Source organism: Rhinolophus sinicus, linkage group LG01 (genome assembly GCF_036562045.2).
Source record: "Rhinolophus sinicus isolate RSC01 linkage group LG01, ASM3656204v1, whole genome shotgun sequence".
Taxonomy (NCBI): Eukaryota; Metazoa; Chordata; class Mammalia; order Chiroptera; family Rhinolophidae; genus Rhinolophus; species Rhinolophus sinicus.
Window position 1 is genome coordinate 147,110,373 of NC_133751.1, and position 23,790 is coordinate 147,134,162.

The window sequence follows — 23,790 nt, forward strand, 5'->3', positions numbered from 1 at the left end:
AAATGATATTCTAATAATAGTTATCAATTACAGAAATATTGATGACCATTTGAAAGAAAAAGGTATACTAGAACATTACTTTTAATGAATTGAATGCTTAATTACAGAATAAACAATATATTATACTGGGTTATATAAAAAGTAATGAGAACACAGGAAAAAGCAGTGGAGTTGGGAGTTAGAAGACCTAGGTTGAAATCCTGACTATGTTACACCAATATGTAATCCGTATTTCCTTGAATAATTTATTTAACCTTAGTTGCAAAAAAAATACTAAATGGTATTTAACCTTGGTTGCAAAATGAGAATACTTCCAATCTCAAAGAGTTATTACAAGGATAAAACAGGACCATGTGAAAGTGTCTAGAGTACAATGCTACATAAATGTTACTCAACTTCAACTCTACTCAAAATAGGTATGGGAAAGGAGGATTTGTAATAAGTTAATATGGATACCTTTTTCAGGGCCATTTCTATTACTTTTTCCTGAAGTCCTTGAATGGAATGAAGAAGAATCATGATTCTGGGCTGGAGGAGCAAACAGTGGTGGAATTCCCAGTAATTGTGGAAAGAAGGTTGCCCCTGTTCGAGTATGAACATCTGTTGTTCGCCACCATTCCGCACCTCAAAACCAAACACCAAACAAACAAGCAAAAATATTTGAATTAACTTTCTAGTGAATCTAACAATGCTTTTTAGATTTTCACTCCTGAAAAAATATTTAAAGTTTCATCTTGGAACAGAATTGCTGAATTACACATAGTTCTGATCATCTTTCTAACTGTAAGATGGCTAATTAAGAGTCATACACTCATCACTCCACTCATTAAGATAGCAACCAAGGGTTTTCACTAGGCAGCTTTCTTGAGTTCAAGGTCATGAAGAATAAAGGTAGCCTATGGTTTTAAAAACAAAATGTAAAACTTGGAATATTAAAGAATTATTTCACTCTTTGATGACTTATACCATCACTTTCTAAAATAGGAAAGAAACAAAATATTTAAGACTATACAAATCTGTTTTAAAACCTTAGAATTTAAGGTTACCATCTACAACCAAAGATAAGAATTTCCTCCAATTACATGCAATATAAATCTGGCTCTGATAAATCGGGCTGTTGAAATAATAATACAAAGACTACTGTAATCCCATATAACTCAAATGCATCTATGGAAGAAAACATTCTATAGTCAAACAAAAACATAAAGACAGCAAAACCAGAAATCCTTTTTTTTTCTTTTTCTTGGACTAAGAATGAAAAGTGCTCAAAGAAGATTTCCAAAACAACTCATAGTAAAATATAGAAGATTTATAAAGTTTCTCCCTTTGGAATTAATGAGAAAAGCTTGAATTTTGATTATATGTCCTCTCATAAATTATAACAATGATTGTTTTATCAACGTAAAATGACGAAATGGTAGAAAATCACCTAAAGCAATTTAGATATTCAAACAGTGGCTCTCAGTTAAAACTTTTAGAAAAGGAGAGATGCCAAATTTTATAGAATACATTTTTCAAGGAAGGGTGAAGATTAAGAAAAGATTTGAAATAATCCAAAAGAAAGTCTTGTATTGCCCCATCTAAAATCTCAAAAACAATCTTTCCAGCTGGTTAACCTGCTATATTACCAAATTAGTTATTACCTTTGAGGCTAATCTTCCAAGAGATATGCTATATTTTTTTCATTGATTGTAACAATCATAAGGAAATTAGAGGGAAATAAACCCTGATAATATAGCATGGAAAAAAATCGATACTGTCAGTATACTGCTTTATATGATCTTTAAGCTTTCCGAGGAATATCACTTTCCATTAAAAATAGGATGTAAAATAATGTGCATCTTCACTATCTAATGGCAAAATCTGTTTGTTTGTTTTAAAAAAAATGTTCATGGTAGCTGCCATTCTGAAAGGTCTGAAGAACAGTATATGCAGGAAACTGCAAAAGCTATTCTTTTGCATGGCAGGGAGGCACTGCTAGTGAAATGACACCAAAGCGTATCAGCAGTGCCTGAATGATGGGAACTCAACCAAGAATAACTATACAAAAGCATTAATCATTTATCCACTGTTTAGATGAAAAAAGTGTATTTAGATAGGAAGGAAAACTGCGTATTTGGGGCTTGTATCAGCACAGTTGGAATCTATTGTTATTTATAGGCTTGAAAACTAGGTGCCATATAGCTGACAAAAAGGGACTGAGGTTTTCCAAAGATATTTGTATTATTCAATACAGAGTTCATAATTAAAGCATTACAGTTGAATGTATACACTTTGTAAATAACCAACAAATTGGTAAGGTAATCAAAGTGTAGTAACATTCAAATACTTTAGACATAAACTCAGAAAAAACATAAACATGTACTTCTGGTAAATAAGTACATTGTCAATGGTAAATAAGGACACAGTACAGACTAGAAAAAAACAATTGGAAAATGTGTGTAATTAATAAGCTGATATCACAAGTGAAAAAACAAGTAAATAACATCAATTGATAAAAAGATTAAAATGGTAGGGCTCTGACTACAAACTTTACAAATGTCTAATATTTCACAGGAAATAATATAATTTTTGTTAAATGAAAGTTTATCTTCTAAATTGAAGAAAATTTAAAAAAATGTACTCACTCATAAACTAGCTAGTTTAGATCGTGATGTATACAAAATAAAGATTCCATAAACCAGCACATGAATTTCTAAATGTATTCAAAGGAGGTTTACAGCACAGAAGCAAAATTAATCATACTTAGCTGAAAAATCCTAATATTTAAGAGGCTATACTGAATCTCAATTGGAACCTAGAAGATATAGCAGAATTTGAAAATCTTTCATACTTGATTGAGCCAGATACTTCACAAAATTCATGGAAATACAACATAAAAAATTAATGACTAAAAATTATATGTATTTTAAAAGAAATTACCATGAAACACTATTTCAATATGAAATAAAAATAATTTTATTATACTAATAAGCATTAAATAATTTTGCATCTGCCAATTTAATCATCTGAAGTGCAAAGTAATTTAGAAGTGCATACAATTTAAAAATAAATTCTTCCTCATTTAAAATTCCTAGTAATTTCTTCCTTGTGTGTCTTTATTTATTCATTCATTCATTCATTCATTTATTTGATGATTTCAAAACTCTGGCATGTTGGTTACCCTTTTAACCCAAGTCAACTACAGGGAATTTAAATTCAATTTGTTATACCAAATCTACAACTTAATTAAATGAGTCCTCTAAAACTAGGCATTTGGCAAAAAAGTATGCTTCTATAGGCATACTTTTACCACGAAAGACTCTGTCTTGTAATTGCTTATCCATCTCCTAAAAACTATAAGCATATATTATGCTAGTATATTTCTCAGTGCCTGGCCTAGTACACAGAACATAGTAAATGCTCAAAGAAGTTTGTACAATAAATGAATGAGTGAAGTTTATGCATGCTAGGGGAATTATTAAATTTTTTATAATACAGTGGTAGCGTCAACATTATTGAAGACCAGATGAAGAATCCTATGTACTTGTTAACCATCATTCCAGTGCAGAAGGTAATGATGCGGTAATTACACTGTGGCCAAGAAAGCTCAAAAGCAATACTATCTATAATAAACTATGACAAGATAAAACAATTTTAAGATATCAGTAACTATATTAATATTACCTGTTTTGATTTTTATTCAGCAATCCTGTATTTCAGCAAATATCTATTGAATGCTGATCTTGTTAAACAACTATGCTAGAAACTGACTGAATTAAATTTCTATTAGTATTTTTAAAGCAAATGATAAGACTTAGTTTAAGAATTTATTTTAACTTTTTAGTCATACTACCCCTCCTCTCTTCTAGACTGAACTAAAGGAATAATACGACTCAAGAAATAGTACTTGAAATACACATTTAACCATCTTCCCATTATATATATGTATGTGTGTATGTGTACAAATATATATATATATATATATATATATATATATATATATATATATATATATATATATATATATATATATATATATATATATATATATATATATATATATATATAGAGAGAGAGAGAGAGAGCACTTGGCAATTTATTAACGATTAAAGTGGGAAAGAGAAAATAATTACAGGTACTAATTATGTATGCCAAACACCGCATTCAGCACTGAAACATGGCTTATCTCCTTTAATCTTCACAAGAATCCTAAGAGTCAGGAAGTATTATTATTATTATTATCCTCATTTTACAGATGAGAATACTGAGGCTGAGATGTCAGACGACTTCTTCAAGGTCACACAGCTAAAATGTAGCAAAGCCAAATTTAAATTCAAGGTTTATTTGTGTCTAGAATTATGCTCTAATTTTTAAACACCCCTTACTAAAATTTATTAAAGTAAAATTAATCACTGGAAACACTTAAATTTTAGACTTTTAAAATAATATAACATGACAAATTGTAGATTGTATGTGTAAGTTAAGCTTTAATTGTTGTTTTACTGAACTCCTGAATTCTCACAATCTATAGAATTTGGGATAGTTTTTGTCTTCCTGCAATGTAAGTAGTGCAAATATAAGTTGTTTTGATTGAACATGGAAAACTATGGAAATTTAAGAGCCAAGCTCATCGTCCTTACCAACTGCAGAGAAATGAGAACTCAAAATAAAAGTATAGAGATGTTAATGTAAGAACTGGCCTTTAGTTTTCTATTGTAAGGTTATGCGATTTTTAAAATAAATAAAGCTGAAAAAACCAAACTCTACACTTACAATACATAAACATTTCTGCATATCACACTTCAATAAAAAGCACAAGAAAAACTTGGCCGAATTATTCACTTTTGTTGCAGATGCCTATTTTTTTAGCTAAACATTTGAATACCTAATTAATTGCAATGCCATGTAGCACACATAGTGTGGAGTTTTTTGCACATGATAAAATAGGATTGAGCAAATTCTTCCACAAGAAGTTTTAATATACCAGGACATTAGACTGTTCTTTTTGTTCAATTTAATAAACAAATTACTGCTTGAACATTTTTCAAGCTTTCCTCCTTTCCTTGAACACTGTTTGTAAGAGATGTTTACCTGGAAAAGATGCTAGTTGGGGATGTACGGCTAAGGCTGTGGGTGTACCAAGTGTCCCCAAACCACCAAATTCTGAATGCCCTGAGCTGGCTGAATGTAGACCAAAGACTGGGTGGCTGGCCATTGGGAAGGCACTCGACACTGTGGACAGGTTAAACGGTTGATCCCCAGCTGCTCTGAATAAATGTCCTGGGAGGGAAAAGAACACACTTAAAAGTTGTACTATAAACACAGGTGAGATTTATCTGATTTCAGCATTCATAAATTTGTTAAAATTTATCATTTATCTACTAAATTTTTATTTTACACTTTCTTTTGCATTTCTACTCTTCAAACCCTACAGAATAAAATGTTTCTAGAAACATGAAAGTACTCTGATGCGCATAGTTAAAACAAATGGTATAAACTTATTTGAGATTTTAGAAATGATGTTTTAAGTAAATAATTTCCACTAATTATATACACTTTGACCTACAGAAGTGAGGCAAACTTTCTGTTAAAACATCAATGTATTATCAAAAAAATTTTACTCATGAGAAGGAAAACAAAAACATCTTATTAAGGTTGAAAACCAATGAAATAGGTCCAGAACCTGTCACCCAGTCATTGCTCAAATTATCATACACTCTAGGCAGTTTCCAGTTTCCATGCGCCAGAAGAGAAGCTATGTTCTCTATTCAGTACCTCTTAGATGAGGAGAGTTGATCCCAAAAGGGGATTGTATTCTAGCCTAATAAAGCAATGGATAGGACAACATAAAGATTTACTAAATAAGCTTATTAAGATATTTTTGCACCGAAGGCAGGTTATCAATATAAAAATCATTTTTAACTTGGTGATAGATCATATTCAATTCAAATGTGTGACTTTTCAACCTCCACTTTTACTCTAAAGAGAATCTAGTACTGAGTTATCACAACTCCAGGAAGGAGTGTTATACAATCAAAAACATGACTTGTTTTTCATACTATGTAGGGATTTGGCAGAAAACTTGTTAATACTTGTTAATCTTTCTTTTATTTCCAGGAAATAATTACGTTTCCCTAGCTTGATACTATTAATATCATACAAAGAATATCCAACCCCACACTCCAGGCTATCTTAAGAATTTACCCTGTGAAAGGCATTGTGCTCCGTGTGAAAATAAGAAAAGCCTTCCTTATTACCTCCTGTTTGTATCAGACCTGACTGTGCATTGCAATTTAATTAGTTTTAACACAACATGTTTGAAGTAAATTTAAAAATGTAAGTTAAAAATAACTATGCTTTTTATCATTCAGTTATCAACAGAAATCATTCCTCTTTGTTTTCGTTCCCTGAAAACTAAAGGAAAGCCATCAAAAGGTCAGAGTACGCCCTGAAAGACTATATTCTTTACTGAAATAACACTACATTTTTATTGAAATATTAAGATCTAAATAAACTGCACCAAGTCACAAGTATGTCTCATATCAGCCTATAAGGTTAAAAGTTACCACTGAGGGTCGAGGTCCCACTATAGTAAAGCAATACCCAGATCTCACAGGAAAGATCCTCAAAGTGCTTTTATTAAGGAAGGCCCCACTGTCAGAGGGGACGACAAGAAAGAGACAGACTTGGGTATCTTTCCCAAGTCAGCCAATCTTTGTTTTTGTTCATCAAAGCATACACAGAAAATTTGTGAATCTGGCGCTTTTCTTTTTATCACAGTTCTAGACTGTATTAGCACTGAAGATCACTCAAAACAAAATAGGACATCATAATTGGAGAAAGTTCAAATATCACTGTCTTTAAGACTAGTGATAGACAGAGGAGAGAGAGAGTGAGTTTAACAGCAAATTCTCAAAAACACAGCTAGTTTCTCTAAAGAAAACGAGCCTGTAACATTAAGAAGCAGTATTTATTTCCACATGTGATTGCATATAAAATCTCACATTCTCACCAATCAATTCAAATTCTGAATCAGATGTCCTTAATAAAATGTTTTATTTACAAACATACTGTGATCAGTTACATTTCCTTCTACATCAGTTTTCTTTTCTTTTTTTAAACTCTTATTTTAAGTGTGTTTTTCTAGGATTCATCAGCTCCAAGTTAAGTAGTTGTTTCAATCTAGTTATGGAGAGCACAACTCACAGTGGCCCTTATGGGGGTCGAACCGGAAACCTTGTAGTTAAGAGCACCACGCTCTAACCAGCTGAGCTAACCAGCCGCCCCTACATCAGCTTTCTTGATAAGCAAGTTGAACTGACCATTCTAATTTAGGGATTTTAGCATCATTTGTCATTTATATTTTAAAATGATAATTCTTAAGCTATATTTGTCAAATATACATACATATATTATATATATTTTTATATGTGTGTATATATGTATATGTGTGTGTGTGTATATATAATATATATATATATATATATCTCATAGTGATTTAATACAAAAAATGAGGATAAACTCAAAACAACCCAAAAATATAAATGGTCAGAACAGACTGAAATTATAAAGCATCAGAAACTGATAGAAATACTTCTACAACAGCTAATAAATTGGTAGTAAGCAGCATTCTTAGATGTATAGTTAAAACATTAATTTTGATTGGGAAAAAGCAAATGAGCTAAACCTTGGAATCTCATGGACAAAAAACATGAGCAATACCTAAATGAAATTGTCACTCTTGCAGCAATAATTAAGAACAAATCATACAATCTGACAATGAAAAAGTTCTTTTTTAACTCTAAAGAGTGAAATATCTAGTATAGTCCTGTATACAGAATCACATCTATGCCTTGCAACATTACAAAGAGGCTACCTTACTCTTTTTTCGTATTTTTTCTTATAAAATTCTGGGGAAGATAATTAAAACAAAGAAATCACCCAAGTGACAATGGCATCTATAGGGCCTGTTCCTTGTTGATGAGAAAAGATTCACTTTTTGTTTAGTAAAGAAGATTAGGACCATATAGTGGTTATGGTAATACCATGAACTATTAAAAATACACATTAGAGACTTTCTCTGCTATATATATGGATAAAGTTGTACCACATGGGGAAATATTTTCATAATATATTTCATAATATTTACTAAAATTTGCATTTATAGCAAGAATCTAGATAGAAACTGACTGTTAGTATTGTTTTTCTATCACCTTTTAAGAAACACGAATATTAATTCCATGTAAAAATCTTCCAGAAGTATTCTGTTATTTATTCAACAGTTTCAGTAATTCAGACACTTCATGAACACACCTATTAAGTATCAGGTGGTATGTTTAGTTACTGGCATACAAGAATGAATACAACATAATCCTTAACCTCAAAGAATGTGTGGTTTGACCATAACATAAATAGTATAAGACTATTTTTTACACTACAATGTATAAAACAAGTTAGGTGACATTGTGATATTATAAATTAGCACTGTCTTGCACAGGACTAAGTAACAGATCCCAAATACCTAAAACAGTGCCTCATACATAACAGATATACAATAAATACCCGATAATGAATCAATTCACTACTCTCTGAGAAAAGGTACATCGCTGGGACTGATTCCACAGGCCTTCAATGTGAACAGGAATTTGTCTTGAATCTTCATTTAAATTTGCAAGGATGCATCCTAGTATCCTTCTGCCTAACTTCACAAACCTCTGGTCCTGACTGGTTTTTTTTGTTTCTTTGTTTTTTAATTACCACTTGGCCCTTTGTTCCTCCTTGATTCCATTTAGGTCACATGCTGAATTTGATCATACAAAATAAAACCACCTCCAAGATCTTAAATTCTTAAGTCCCACTCTAACCACAATTCCCACCTCTCCATTTCCTTCTTTCTCACCATGATTTCTGGTCTCTCCCAATCTTCTACCACTCCCCTGACACTATCTATTTCCTTTCCTCTCAATCTCACCATCTCTCCTGTGTTAACCTTGAAAGAAAATTCTTATACCTATATGTCGACTTCCTTCCCACTTCTCAGAATCATATATTTCTGCCACGCCCCAAACCTTCTTTCCATTTTGTCTGTAAAATTACTAAAGTTTTCTCCATCACTCGATCCCACTAATCTTTACTCTACAATCCTCCTTCTAACCTCTCTGTGTAAATCGGGCATTGCCAACTGCCTCGTCCTTATTAAAACCCATGTTCACCTTTAAGCTCCAGGTCATGGAACGATCTTGATCCTCTTCTTAACTACGTATATCTTGCAATACTACTACTGTCTGCTTTTTCGGATTTCTGTTTTGCTCTTTTCTAAATGTAAGCATTCCCAAAGATTTTGCCCAGCTATCTCTTTTTTTCCTTTTCTTGTTAGGCTTTCTTCCTCAGTTATTTCATGTGCTTCCACTGTTTTAACAAACACTTCTATATGAATGAATTCTAAATTATGAGCTTAGCTCCTTAAGAGCAAAAATTGAATCTTGTTCATCTCAGTATCCCCAATAACTGGCATAATCTGAAATACAATAGGTATTTAACAAACGTTTCCCACTGCTGTATTTTTGGTCACATGTTTCTTCTACTTCACACCCCGCCCCCCCCCCCATGCCTACATAACATGCTCTTTGACTCCTTTTCCCTTTTATAATCAAATCTATCCTTCCCTAACCATCTAAAGACATATTGGCCAGGAATATTCCTGAATCTCCCAGACAGATATGTTTTGGGCTTCCTTTGAACATTCGTGATTATTTACAATCTTTCACGCATACCATTACTAAGGTACAAGGCTAGAATGGAAAAAGTAACTTCTTAATCATTTTTACTTTCTACAAAACACTGCATAAAGCAAACTGTTATCAGTTGCAGGGAAGACGTTTACTAATACCTGCTGTGGACAGCTCTACAATGGTAGTTTTCAATTCTTTGTTTCTCTATTCCTTTAAAAGGCTAGAATAACCAGAAGTCATTCTTTAAATGATTAAAAGTACATCTCACTTTTTTTCTCTGCTCCAATTGTAAAAGGCATTCACAATGTTACTAGACGCTCTTTGGGTAATCAAAAGCTGATTTAATGACATCTGTGTTGTGGCTTTAATCTTATACAACAAGGGGTGCTGTTTTGATTACTCCCAAGCTTCCAGAACAATGCCAGTCTTCACCAACTGTATTGAAATTTCGAAGTTCACAAGGTAATTTTTTATCATAGATTGGCTCAAAGAATATAACTACATTTAAAACAAAGCATATTCTATATTAATAAAAAAGCAGAATGTTTTCTGAGATGAAACAAAATACGACAAGTGAAAGTGGCTCTATTAACCTAACAATTGCAAAAAAAAAATTATTTGTATTAGAACACTCCACTTTTGGAGAAGTAACTTTTTTCTACATTAATATGACTAACATCAGAAGAAGTGCCAAATAAAAGCCTGTTATGATTAAAACTCTTAAATTTTGCTCAGAGAAAACATTTGCAAACTGATAAATTATACCATAAAATGAAAATACTTTTACAAGATCACAATTATTTTTAACAGATATTAATATTCAAATATAGTTTCGATATAATGAATGCAACTTTTATTTTAGTTTCAATTTTAAGTGACAGGTAACAATGTGCACATTTGGCATAACAAAAATTAATATACATCTGTAATGACTTATAATAAGCTGAATACTTTTTAGCAGAGCTTTTCAAATTCTACTAGCCAATCTATGTATAAGTGATTAACGGCGGTTACACATAATGCCAGCGTCTCAGCAACAAAGCCTGGTAACTGCAAGTGTCTTTATTAAATATTAATGAACTTCATGACACAACACAAGAAGGGTTTTTTCCTCCCACAAGAATGAAACAGGACAAACACTGTACTAAGGCCTTGAACGTAAACTACCAGTGAACAAGAGCTCCTACCACTCAGGGAAAGTCCAGATAGCAAACTAAAACAAAATAATTCTGAGGAGTAAGTATGTTAAAGCATCGAATCTTTTAAAAAAATCAAGGAGACTGCTCACTATGATAGCACCCTACATATTGTTTTTTGTGTGCTTAAAATATCTTTGTTCTTTCATTGCTACACAAACTTGTTGCAACACGTCTTCAAACTCTTGTCTCTAGCTCTTTAAAATTGTAAGCAGAATTTTATAGCACTGCAAAGTCAGCCTCTAGTATACAACCTGTAAATCCTCAAAAATGGTAGCGCATTCAAATAGAGGTCATATGAGCACTAGTAATAAGTAAATGTAATAACCAAAGTGATCATTATCAAAATTACTATTAAAGAAATGCTCAAATGACTGGCTCACATGTTAAAATTCTTAAATATATTAATGTTTACATATTTAGAAACTCAAAATGTACAAATTCTATAAACTTGAACTTTGATTAAAGGACAAACAGAAAGAATTCTATAGTTAATGGGGACAAAACATTTCTTCCCATATAATCATTTCATTCCTGTATTTTCATAACTTTTTCAGCCAGTTAACCTTTATATTTTAACATTTAAAAATATTCATGACATTGAAATATTTTTATTTATAAGTATGTATTTTGAGATAATTTTAGACTCAAAAGAGTTGCAAAAATAGTACAGCATACTAACACCTCCTCTTAGCTTACCTCATCTTATTAACTTACATGATAAAACAGAAAAAAATAATTTTCAAAACGAAGAAATAAGCCTTGATTAATTAATTAAAATAAAGAATTTATTCAGATCTCTTTAGTTTTTCTACTAATGTCATGTTTCTGTCCCCAAATCAAATCCAGGATCTCACATTACATTTGGTTGCTGTGTCTCTTTAATTTTCTCCAACTTTTGACAGTTTCTCAATCTTCTTTGATGACCTTGGTACACTGAAGAGTACTGGTCAGGTATTTTATAGACCGTCTCTCCATGTGTGTTCAACTAATGCTTTCTCATGATTAGAAGAGGTAATGCATTACTAGGAAAAAGTACCGAATGCGCCCCTCTCGGTGCGGTATCTGGGGTCTATGATGGTGCTATGTAGTACTGATGACATGAATTTTCATCTCTTGTCTAAGTTGTTATGTGCCAGGATTCTATGTAAAGTTACTACTTTCAGACACTCTTTTTACCGGGGGGAAAAAAGTCACTAAAGGCCTAGGTAACCTTGGGAACAAAAGCTGTCACCCTATAAGATTGAATATGGTGAACAAGCTTTTGATTCAGTTCAGCAAATGATGTATCAATCTTCAGGCAAATAACTGTTCTTAAAAGATAGGAGCAGTTCCTCATTTGCAGTAAGTATTTCTGTTAGATCAAATGAAAGGATTCAGAATTCATATATTAAAATGCTAAAAAAACATAATATTTGTATGTACTTCTATATTCAATATAAATGTACTTCAATTTTAATCATGGAATAGAAAAATGTAACTGAAAACAATCTAATTCTAAGATCTTGTTTTGCTTATGTTTCAGTATATTAAAAAGTCTTAGTTTACCCATAATGAACAAAAATTATTAAAATCAGCTTTGAAAAACATACTGGGTATATTAACTTGTTGGGACTGCCATAACAAAGTACTACAAACTAGGTGGCTTAGGATGACAGGAATTTATTGTCTCCTATTTCCAGAGGCTGGAAGTCTAAAATGAAGGGGTTGGCAGGGCAGCGCTCCCTGTGAAGGTGGTAAGGAAGGTTGTATCTGTTCCACACTTCTCTCCTAGCTTTTGGTAAACATAGGCATTCTTCCTATGTCTTCACACAGGCTTCTCTCTTGTGTATGTCTCTGTGTCCAAATGTCCTCCTTTTATAAGGATATTAGTCCTGTTGGTTTAAAGCCCACCCTAACAACCTCGTTATAATGTGATTGCCTCATTTAACCTTGATTACCTCTGTAATGACCATATCTACACATAAGTCACGTTCTGAGGTCCAGGGATTAAGGACCCCAACATATCTTTTTTGGGAGGAAGACACAACTTATTCCGTAACACCGGATTTCTTTTTAAGAGTACTTAATTGATTTGAAGCCATTATTTTCCTTTAGAAGTTTACTGCTAAAATTCCAAATTAATATTACAAAGTTCTAGTCATAAAAGTTATGAAAAATAATATTTCAAAAACATGTTGTGCCTTGTGATCAAACCTCTCATTAAATAAACCGACTGAGGGAGGAAAAAAGCTAGACAGTTTAACATTTGAGGGCCTTTATTTACAATTTATAGCTATCTACAATATAGACAACTCAACTAAAAAGAAAAGTAATGTTAATAATAGTTCATACTATAACATAAATACTCAAAGAAACTGAAATAAAAGTTTAGCATTATTTCCAAACCCTTAAGAACAGGCCTATTTCATTCTCTTGATTCTCTAGACTGTAAACTAAACTTAAGCCCTGGTTATCTTTTAAATAAGAAGTTCTAATTAAATAATAACTTTGCACTTTCAGGGTTTTACTTATTCATTGCCTCTTCACTAAGGTCAACTGATCTTTTAAAATTCCTTACTCTGTGGCTTATAAAGCCTATCCCAACTAAAATCTGCAAGTCATTTGGTATTACTAGGGCAAAGCATAACAGCCTAGAAAACTTATTTGGGTTAATTTATATCTAATTTTCAAATCCTAGTCTTGAAAGTTCATCTCTCCTTCCATTCCTTTCTTCAATAATTGTTTCTTGAGTATATATTTTTGTGCAAGGCAGTTAATGGAGACATAATAATAAAATAAAAACTTATATGGTCTCTATCGTTTAAATGTAGAAGAAGGGACAAATGAGCAAAACAGCAAATGTATAATTACAAATTGTGAAGAGTACTATGGAGGAAAATATGAGGTGCAAAAACAGATAATAGTGGAACAATTACATAGACACTATGAAGAAAGAAGACTTCTCTAATTAATGTCTCAAAATATTTAATCCGAGATAAAGCACGCAAGATCTTGCAGAGGGACAGCATGTTTGAGATACTGAGTTGGGAAAGAATGTTTGTATCTTTAGAAATGAAAGGTCAGGGAGGCTAAAAGATAATGGGAAACAGTGTGAACAGTAACAGATAAATTTGAAGTAGGCAGCGATTAGATCATGGAGGGTGTTATCAGGTTAAAAGTACGGAACACCCAATTCAAAATAGTTAGAGAAAAGGTGAATGTATTGACTTACATAATACAAAAGCTTTTCGAAAAGGCTCACTTTAGATAAAGAAGACTGATTGAAAGTTTACTAGGAACAAATTCTCTTTCAGATAGGCCCTTCCTTCCTTCCTCCCAGGTTTGTGGGACTAAAGGGTATCCTTCCTCACTAGTTCCAATAAAAATCCCAGAATGGAATCTCTTTGTCTTTGATTAATCTGATTTGCATCATGTGCCCATTCCTTAACCAATCACTTTTGTCTGGGAAATAGGATGTTTGGAATGGCCAGACTGGGTCATATGGCACCCTCTGGAGTCTTAGGTGAATTTTTTTTTTTAAGTTACTTTTTTTAAAAATGGAGGGGGAACAACATCAGGTAATGGTGGGGTAGTAGTGAAGTGGTGGCACAACTCATCCACAGAAGGTAATTATAAAAACTGATTTAAAAAATAAAACAAAACACTAAAGATACTGGAAAGCAACCAAAAGCAAAGAAAAACCAGGGGAGAGTTTAATCTGGAAAAACAGTAACAAGAAGTGGTAAAAAGTATGACTTTGTGGTGTTTTGGTCTGATAATGCTGCCTGAACCTCACAGCGATAACTACAGAAAACAGTGGAAGAAAAAAAAGAACAGGCTTATCAACTAAAGGTGCCCAAGGTCAGAATCCAGGAGTGAGAAAATATCAGAAAATTTAAAGGGGAAATCCTGGCAGTGAGCAAATCACAGAAAGAATGAGACCCAAATTCAGAGTTTAAACTACCCAAACAGCCAGCTATAAGAACACTGTGCGTGAGTGGAGGACTCCAGGGACGCTGCAAAACAGCAAGCAGAAAACAGAGAGAAAGAGAAGGCTACACACAGCAGATCTGTTTATTTTGACATAATTCTTAATTTAATGAATTCCTTCACCATGATTAGCTTAGACAGCAGAAAGCCTGAAGTGTCACAGTACAAAGTCCAAAGCTGGCACAGCAGCTGTAAATTAGAGGGAAATCTTACAAGCAAGGAAACCACAGAGAGAAAAACTCATCTCTGCCTAGTATTTTCTGGCTGACTCACAGTTCTTACTTCTCTGGCACAAAGGAGACCAGAACCAAAGTGGGCCAGTCTAGACAAGCAGCAGTGGGAAGCCAAAACACAGAGCGCAGATTGTCATCAGTATGTTTCTGACCACAATGTAACTAAAATGGACATCAATAAAACATCTAAATGTTCAATTACTGATTTGTAAACAATGCTTCAGTCAGACAATTCACAAAGAAAAATAGAAAATATTTTTACTAGAATGATAATGAATGAAAACTTATCAAAATTTGTGGGATGCAGCTAGAGCAGTCCTTAAAAGGGAAATGTATGATGTTAATGGATAAATATAAGAAAAGGAGAAAGGTCTTAAATAAATGATCTAAGCATTCCCTTTTAGGAAAGTGGGTGGGGGTTGGGGGGAGAAACTCACACTCACAGAAAAACAAAGGAAATAATGAGGGCCAAAATCAATGAAACAGAAAATTAAGAAAAGTCAATGACACCAAAAGCTAGTTTGTCAAAAAGATCAATAAATTGATAAAGTTCTAGTCACAAAGAAAAAAGAGAAAAGGCATAAACTATTAATATCAACAATGAAAGAGAGGACATCACTATAAATTGTACAGACATTCAAAGGATAAAGTACTACTTGGAACAACTTTGTGCCTATAAATTCAATGACTTAGAAAAAAAAGGATAAATTCCTTGAAAGATATCAACTACCAAAGCTAACTTAAGAAGAAAAAGATAACCTGCACAGTTTTATACTGAAATTTAAAAAGTTGAACTCATGGTTCAATATCTGTCAACAACAACAATTTAAAAAAACCCACAAACAAACAAACAAAAAAAAAACCTTCGAGACCCAAATGACTTTACTGGTGGAGTCTACCAAACATTTGGGGAAGAAATGATACCAATACAATACAGACTCTTTCAAAAACGGTTTTCAAAAAGGAGGGAGTGGTCAACTGTGTTAGTTCTGCAGAGAGGCTGAGTGAGATGAAGACAGAAAAGTGACTTTGGTGTAGATTGAAATATACATGAAAGAAGAGGAAAGGAGAAAGTATACGCGGCTCTATCTTTTGAGAAGTTTGGCTACAAGCAAGGCAGAAAATAGGACAATAGCCAGAAGAGCATTTGAAATGGGGGAAAAAAAGGATATTTAGTAGCTATTGCTTTTTAGGATGGGAGATACTACAAACATGCTTTTATACTAATGGACATAATCCAGTAAATAGAGAAAAATTAATGTTACTATATAGAAAGATTGAAGTCTTTGAAAAGTCTTTTATAATCTTTAGAAAGGAAACATTAGATATTTCCTGTTGTCTGTGGCAGTTAAGAGTCATATCATTTTAAGTTTAGCATTTATTCTATTTTGTTTAATTTATATTGTTATACAGAACAGTATATCTGAAGATTTACAGTAAGTATACACGAGCTAGTAGATGCACTAATGAAATACAATTTTACTCTGAAGAACTGTTAAAATAGGAATAAAGCTCATATATGTGTATCTATATCAGAAGTTTATTATAATACATAGGTGAGAAGGTGTGGCGGGGGGGAGATATCACCAGATGAGTTCAAAGAGGTAGATAATTAGTTCATTTAACATTTGTTCCAATCTCCTTTAGTGTACCCTCCTGTGACGCAGAAGCTGGGCAGCTAAACATTTATTTATCAGTCTTTATTTACATTTATTTACCAGTCTCTTGCAGCCAGATTTATGGATGTAATTTAAATTCTGCCAATCAGATGTATTTGGAATCAATTAAAACTTGAGTTAAGCTGACAGATTGGCAGCACGTGAGGTATCCTTTTTGCTGGTGTGGATCTAGCAGGCAACACAAACAGTCCTTGAGTCAGTTATGTTGGTGGGTCCCCGTCACTGGATTACAGACGAGGTTGTGGGTTATGGAGCCATCAGCTGGAACAGCGGTATCCTGACTGAACCAGAGGTGGCTTCCTCACACAGGCCACTTAAACAGCAATGCTCTGAACTCCTTCAAGGGGGCCAGTGGCCAGCTGCTCAATAATTTTATAAATACCTAATTCCCAGGTTAAATCTCTTTTTGCTTAAAACAATTTAGTTAGTTTATGTTATCTCTAGCGGAACTGACTGATATATCAACCAACAACTCCTGGTGGTGATAGTTCCCAAACCAAAACCCAATTCAGTCTCTCACAAGTGGCCTAATGTTGTATAACTTTATACTTTTCAAAGTAATACTAAATGAGAGGTATGTGAAATCTTGAAAAATAGATGCATAACCTTGGAGGTAAAGGAGGGATTCTTAAACAAGACAAAAAGCATAACCATAGATAAAAAATATTGATAATTCTTACTATATTAATATTGGAAGGTCCATTCATCAAAAGACAATATAACATAAGAAAGACACAACATAGACTGAGAAAATACACCTCCCCAAAACATAACTGAAAAAAGGATCAGCGTTCAACATACAAAAGAGTCATAAATCCATAATAAAAAGATATAACCCAACAGAAATATGTACCAAAGCCCTAAACAATCACTTCAAAAAGAGGAAATCCAAACGGCTAAAAACTTACTTCATATTCATCACTGACAAAAAAATCATCAAGTCTGACAATGACAAGTGTTAGCATGGCTGATAAGTATCAAAATTCTAATACACAGTTGGTGGGAAAATAAATTGGTACTACTGGTAAGGCTGAAGACATTGTCAGAAAAGGATGCTTATATGTGTTAGGACCCATGGATAACAATGGTCACAATATTTTAATTGGCGAAAGTTGGAAACAATGCAAATATCCCCCAACAGTAGTGTGGATATAAAAATGGATGCATATTCCATTTAAATGCAAAGCCAGGCCAGGCTTTGTCCATCTGTGAGAATGTAAGAGCCAAGGTGGTGTTTTAACAAATACCTACTGTTTGTAACATTGAAAACGACACAGGAAAAATGGGACAAAGAAAGCTTTTGCTCTGGAAGACTGATAATACCTCAGGAAATGGGATATATACTTGTAATTCACATGTGACAAAATTATCTCGACTTTACTGATAGGGGAAGAGCATTTGAAGCAGTACACTGCTGTGGGTAGAGGCAGATTTTATACTTTTAATTGGGGATTTGGGGTTTTGCATTTAGATCACTTTAGCTGATGGCTAAATAGCAAGATTTATATTTAAAAGCAAATAAAAAGCATAGAGATGTGTTTTATTAAAAAAAAAAAAAAAGGTTACAGAAAACAAACTGTGCCTTTTACCATTTAAAACTCATTTCCCTCCACACTTCTCATTACATCACTCTTCACCCAGTTATCCAGGTCATGTCAGGGCTTCTCTCTCACAACATCGCCTTATCCAAATTCAGTCATTACACCCCACAAGAATCTACCTAAATATCTCTGGAACCTTGTTTCTTTCCCCATCTCCAACAAGTCTTTAATTTGGGCCCTGATCATTTCTCACTCAGATAAACATAAAAACCTCCTTAAATGTCTTTTGTGCCTCTAGTCCCATCCCCATGGCAAATTGGTGCTCTACCTGCCGCTAGAGCTGTCACTTTCAAAGCAGTGTGATCATACAAAACCCTTCCACTTGGATGACATATGAATAAAAATAATGGTTACAATGTAGACACATACTACATCCTAGGCATTATCTTATTTATGCTTATAATGCTGCCAAATGGGTGTTGTTTTATCTGTTTTATAGATGAGGCAACCAAAGCTCAAAAAGGGGTAAGAAATTTACCCAAATTCACATAGCTAATAAGTGGACAAGCCAAGATTCAATTTCAGGGCCTTACAGTTATAAAATCCTTGCTTTTAATCAATCCATTATTCTGCCGAAACTTCTAACCAGGGCACATGATGTTCTAAATGATCCGACCTTAGCCTACTCCCCAGCTTGACCTGTCCCTCTGCTCCACTTAGCCATAGCAGATACTGCCTCCCCATTCTCTCCTTTTTCCTTACTAATAACCTCTATTTTCTTCAGGACGGCAATATGTTCAGCTAAAAACTTTTTTTCTCCTGGCCTCCCTTGAAGCTGAGATTACCATTCACACAGTTCTGATGAAAGAGATGTAAGTGGAAATCTCTAGATGGGGTTTCTGGGAAAGTTCTTTAAAAGGGGTCAAAGGGAAGGGCATGCAACTTGTTGTGCCGCCACCCCCTCCCAACTTCTTTCTTCCTAGAAAACAGTGCTGTAGGTGGATCAGCCCTCGTACAGCCATGAGATACACACACAAGCATCAAAGTCCCTTACTTCAGAAGACAGAATATAAATTAGAAGGAGTCTGGGTCTGTGGTTGGCATTACCCATCCCAGTACTGCCCATCTGGGGACTGGGTTGGAGTGTTTATTCGCCATGTTTTCCTGTTGATAGTTAACTGCTATCTTAACTGATACATAGCCTAAGTTGTGGCCTTACTGATGAACTTGTAATTTCTTCAATATACTACGATTTAACATGCTTGTACAGAGGTAGGTGCCTTGCAATTAAGATACATATTTACATCAGTCTCTTTAATTTAAGAGAAAAGCAGGAATACTCCAGCTTTAACTAGACAAATTTTAAAGTGTATCTGTTTTATTTATTCAGCATTTTATAAGCTTCCATTTGAAGGGTTCTATCTTAAAAATGGTTTGAAAACCAGTGATCTATCGAACAGTTTAGCTATTATTGAAATTTCTCAAAATTCTATCTTTGTATTAGGCCAAATGACCACAAATCGCCAACAAATCCACTCTGTAAAGTTTAATTGTACAACTATGCTTAAATACTACTCCCTGAGCTTTCACTCAGAGCCAATATGTGGAACAGTCTGAATATCTGTGAAACTGGCCTGTTGGATATTAGGCATCATTTGGCTTTCTAAACAAAGGTTCTGGTCGCATATTCCCCACACTACTCAGGGCCAGAAAATTGGTTTTTTCCTGAGGAACTGAAATGCTTACTAGCACTAGTATGTGAGCCATGTATCCCATTATTTTTTCCCTTTATTATTAGCAGCTAGTTTGTTAAATGTCTATTCATTTTTGGTGGCTTTCTTCAGTTAATACCTTTTTATTTTTTCAAACGTATCTTTTGATATTTTCGTTGTTTTGTTTATTGCGCCAATACATTTGTTAAAAGCTGTCCCAAATTATTTTTTAGAAGTAGGTGAGTTATTTTTTTAAAATCATACCTTAAGGAGAAAAGAGATACCGTATTTCTTACATTCTGGTAAGACCAACAAAACACATATATGCAGATGGCCTCAGACTAATCAATCTTTATTGCAGTGTTATTTTCTATCCAAGTTACTGTAATAAAATGAAAGGTACTTTATGAAAGGCAGCCCTCCAAGGTTCCTACATGTTATCGCTGGGTATGCCAAGAATGCAAGGCCTTGACCACTCTTTAGCCAATCCATTTCTCAGGACTGCATTTGCACTGGTGAGCCCTGAAGGATGAAACAACATCTCCTTCCAGACAAAGAGTGGGTTTGTTATCATTTACTGTAAAAGCAGAGGATTCCCTAAGCTCAGTATTCCTTAGCTGTGACATACAACCATTTCACTTATAAGATCCAACTGGGCTCCTGTGTGTCACCCCTGGGGGGCGCAGGAGGCATGGGGAGCCAACGCCAACATGACGCTCATGCTATTTGCTGTGCCATAAGTAATAAAATCTCTGACCCGGGAGTCTCATGTCTTCTGCCAGCATCCATAATGGGAACAGGCTAACATGTACATAGATATAATCCCAGATCCTGACCAGGTATTGATTCAAAAGAAATCAGTTGATCATTCAAAGTTTGAAAGCAGGTTTGAATTACATCCTTTGCAAAGCAGAGGAATTCCTAGATAAGCCATTAATGAAGATGACAGAGGATGGTCAACTATTATTAAAGTAACTGTTTAAAACAACAGAATGTCCTCAAAGGGGCCATTAAAGAATTGTTGAAGTTTTGACATTTCAAAGATGAAAATCCTATTTTGTTGTCTCTATATATCAAAAAAATTGAGGAGACTCAAATTGTTTAAGATAGAGAGGCTAGGTCCATTACCACTCCATAATTTTATTTTAAAATGGAGAGAATTATCAGACAATGACTAGGCCAAAAATAATGAATCAGACAAAAGACAGGGAAATAGGATAAACTGAGTTATGCAGGACAACCGAGCATTCTCTTAAGTAACCTATGTGTTGGAAGTTAATAACAGGCTTTACTTTAGACAAAAACCACAATACTGTGAAAGTTAAAAACTAACATCATTTTCCTAGAAAGTAAAAAAAATCACGCTGTAGGTACTAAAAGCACAATGTATTAACAAGGATATAATTTCAGAATATAGAAATAAACTATACCTTCATTCACGGTAAGTATTTCAACATAAAAACTCAACAACCTTTTTAATTGGCAAATAAATGATAAAAGTTATTCCTTTCCAGACAAGGAAATTTGTGATATTATTCAACAACTCTGCATACCCCACCCCGCTGCAACTTCCATCAATCACTATAAAAAAAATAGTGCCCATCTTTGTCTTGTGCACCTGAAACTAATTAAAAATAAATTAATTAAAAAAAAGAAAATAGTGCCCAACGTGGCTAATCAAAATCGTAAGTAAGTCAAGCGTCACCAATTCCAAAAACTGAATGAGAAATACGTGATAGCAGTGTGTCCAGAAAACTCAAGACTCTATACTCAATAACTGAAAAGTTCAACATAAAAACAGGACATTTCTCTAGAAACATTACATATGTTAAAGACATTCAGAAAAAGTTATAAAAAGCAAGAAATAAAAATTAAAAAAAACAACAACTATGTGCTATCACTTGGACACAGTAATGAGGTAAAATGCCAAGAATGGCATTACCTTTTCTGAACAGAGCTTATCATCAAACGCATTTATCAGTTATATGTAGCCATCATTTTATATACAAGGGGAAGTTGTTAAATGACTCAACCAAGATTATGCAGGAGAACAGGGATTTTATTTATTTGTCAATGTAATTCTATTTTATTTTAGTTATTTTGTAATCCCTAAGAAAATTTTAGAAAAGTATTCTGATAAAACAATGACAAAATGACATCCTTCTTGTTATTATTCCACTGATTAAAAAAATCAAAATTAAACAAATACATATTTGAAAATTTGCTAGGGTATTTTGTTAGCAAACATTCCATATTTATGGATTTCGCTTACCCCAAATTACAAATCTAGTTTAGAAAAAGTGAAATATAATTTAGTTCTACTGCTTACAAACATATAAAATTATCTACACAACTAAAACTCTTCCTAGTGATAAAGGAATGAGTTAGTTAAGTTTAGTTGTTTTAAAAAAAAGGATGTTTTCTACCAAACCTGTGTTGGGGCAAAGGGTGATTTTTTGGGGGAGGGGGTAATTTAAAATACTTTCTACATTATTAATCAAATTGAGGCTATTTTCATTTCTGAAATAAGCTCTCTTTTTCAGCAACACAAACTTTGTTCATGTTTAAGAGAAACTTGTCATGTTCTAAACTCTTAAAATATTTTCCATCAAGTAAATGATCTACCTTAGTATACAATACATCTGTGAACTGAGGTATTTAGAGTTTGTTGAAGGTCATTTCAAACACTGAAAGCAAATTTAGGGCAAAGGGTTTACGTAAGGATTTACTCTTCCCACCAAGGATTCCTTTGTATTTCTTCACACTTTCATGGGACTATTGTTTTAAAAAGACTTTGCATGTATTAATTTATAATTGAAATGGTGACATTAATATTAAACTCAGACAGAGGACTTCCAATAAGCAAGAAAAGCTTGGAATAACCAGTGCTACCCCAGTGTGCTAAAAAAATCCAGAAAAAGTAGAGATCAGATATTCAGTAGAGACCTAGCCATTGTTCAACAGGTCAATGAGGTAATGAGAACAATTTATTCAGAATTCAATAAAACACTATGAACACAAATTAGTAAAGAGATGGCATTCTAAAATTGAGTTAGTAAAGGGTATTTACCACATGGGTTGATTGTAGAGCTAAGTGAAGCAGCTCCAGTGGAAAGGCCGCCTTTTGAAACCGATGAAGCCACGGAAGGTATAGAAGATGAAGTTGGGATAGTAGAGGAGGCTGTTGAAGATGGTAACCGTTCTCCAGACTCCATTATCTATGAGAGGGAGAAAAATGTTGGTAGTATTAGATAATGGGATTATTTAAAAGAATTACACATACTTAAAATAAGTCAAACTTTTAGGCATACTTTCTAAAAATATGAAATAAGTTGGAATACATCTTCTTCAGAAAGATAAAATATGGAATAAACAAAAACATTATAATTAAAAATGTCAATTTATGAAATAATTTTAATGTTAAGTATACATTCCAAATCCTCTTTTAATAGACCTACAGAGTTTCCTTATATCAAAAAGTGCATTAATAGTGGTTTGAATAAAGTAATTTCACAAACATGTGTGTTGCCACAACCTTAGGAAAATTAACATATCAACTTCTTATTCTTCCTAAATCACCTCATCACCTATTCACTTACAATACCTATACTGTCTTAATAAATCAAGAAAATACCACCACATTTAAATGGACTGTAACCCTCCCTGTCCTTTAAATCCAGATAGAAATATACTTGTAGGTCTTAAGCATCCAAGAATCTGACTGGGTAATCCCCACTACAGTGA

General features: G+C 33.4%; 1 protein-coding gene across 30 annotated transcripts in view; it reads right to left on the reverse strand.

Moving 5' to 3' along the window:
• The window catches only part of BAZ2B (bromodomain adjacent to zinc finger domain 2B), a 240,557-nt gene that overhangs the window by 95,801 nt on the left and 120,966 nt on the right, over window positions 1–23,790 (reverse strand). For 21 of the 30 annotated variants that reach the window (XM_074336991.1, XM_074336965.1, XM_074336939.1 and 18 more), the window contains 3 exons: window positions 23,117–23,264; window positions 5,074–5,262; window positions 457–624 (listed from right to left, as the gene is read on the reverse strand). In XM_074336991.1, the coding sequence (XP_074193092.1) occupies window positions 457–624; window positions 5,074–5,262; window positions 23,117–23,261 (502 nt within the window). In that variant the 5' untranslated portion in view covers window positions 23,262–23,264. The remainder of the gene's footprint in view (window positions 1–456; window positions 625–5,073; window positions 5,263–23,116; window positions 23,265–23,790) is intronic. The other 9 variants (XM_074337018.1, XM_074336971.1, XM_019727243.2 and 6 more) reach the window with 1 other exon arrangement.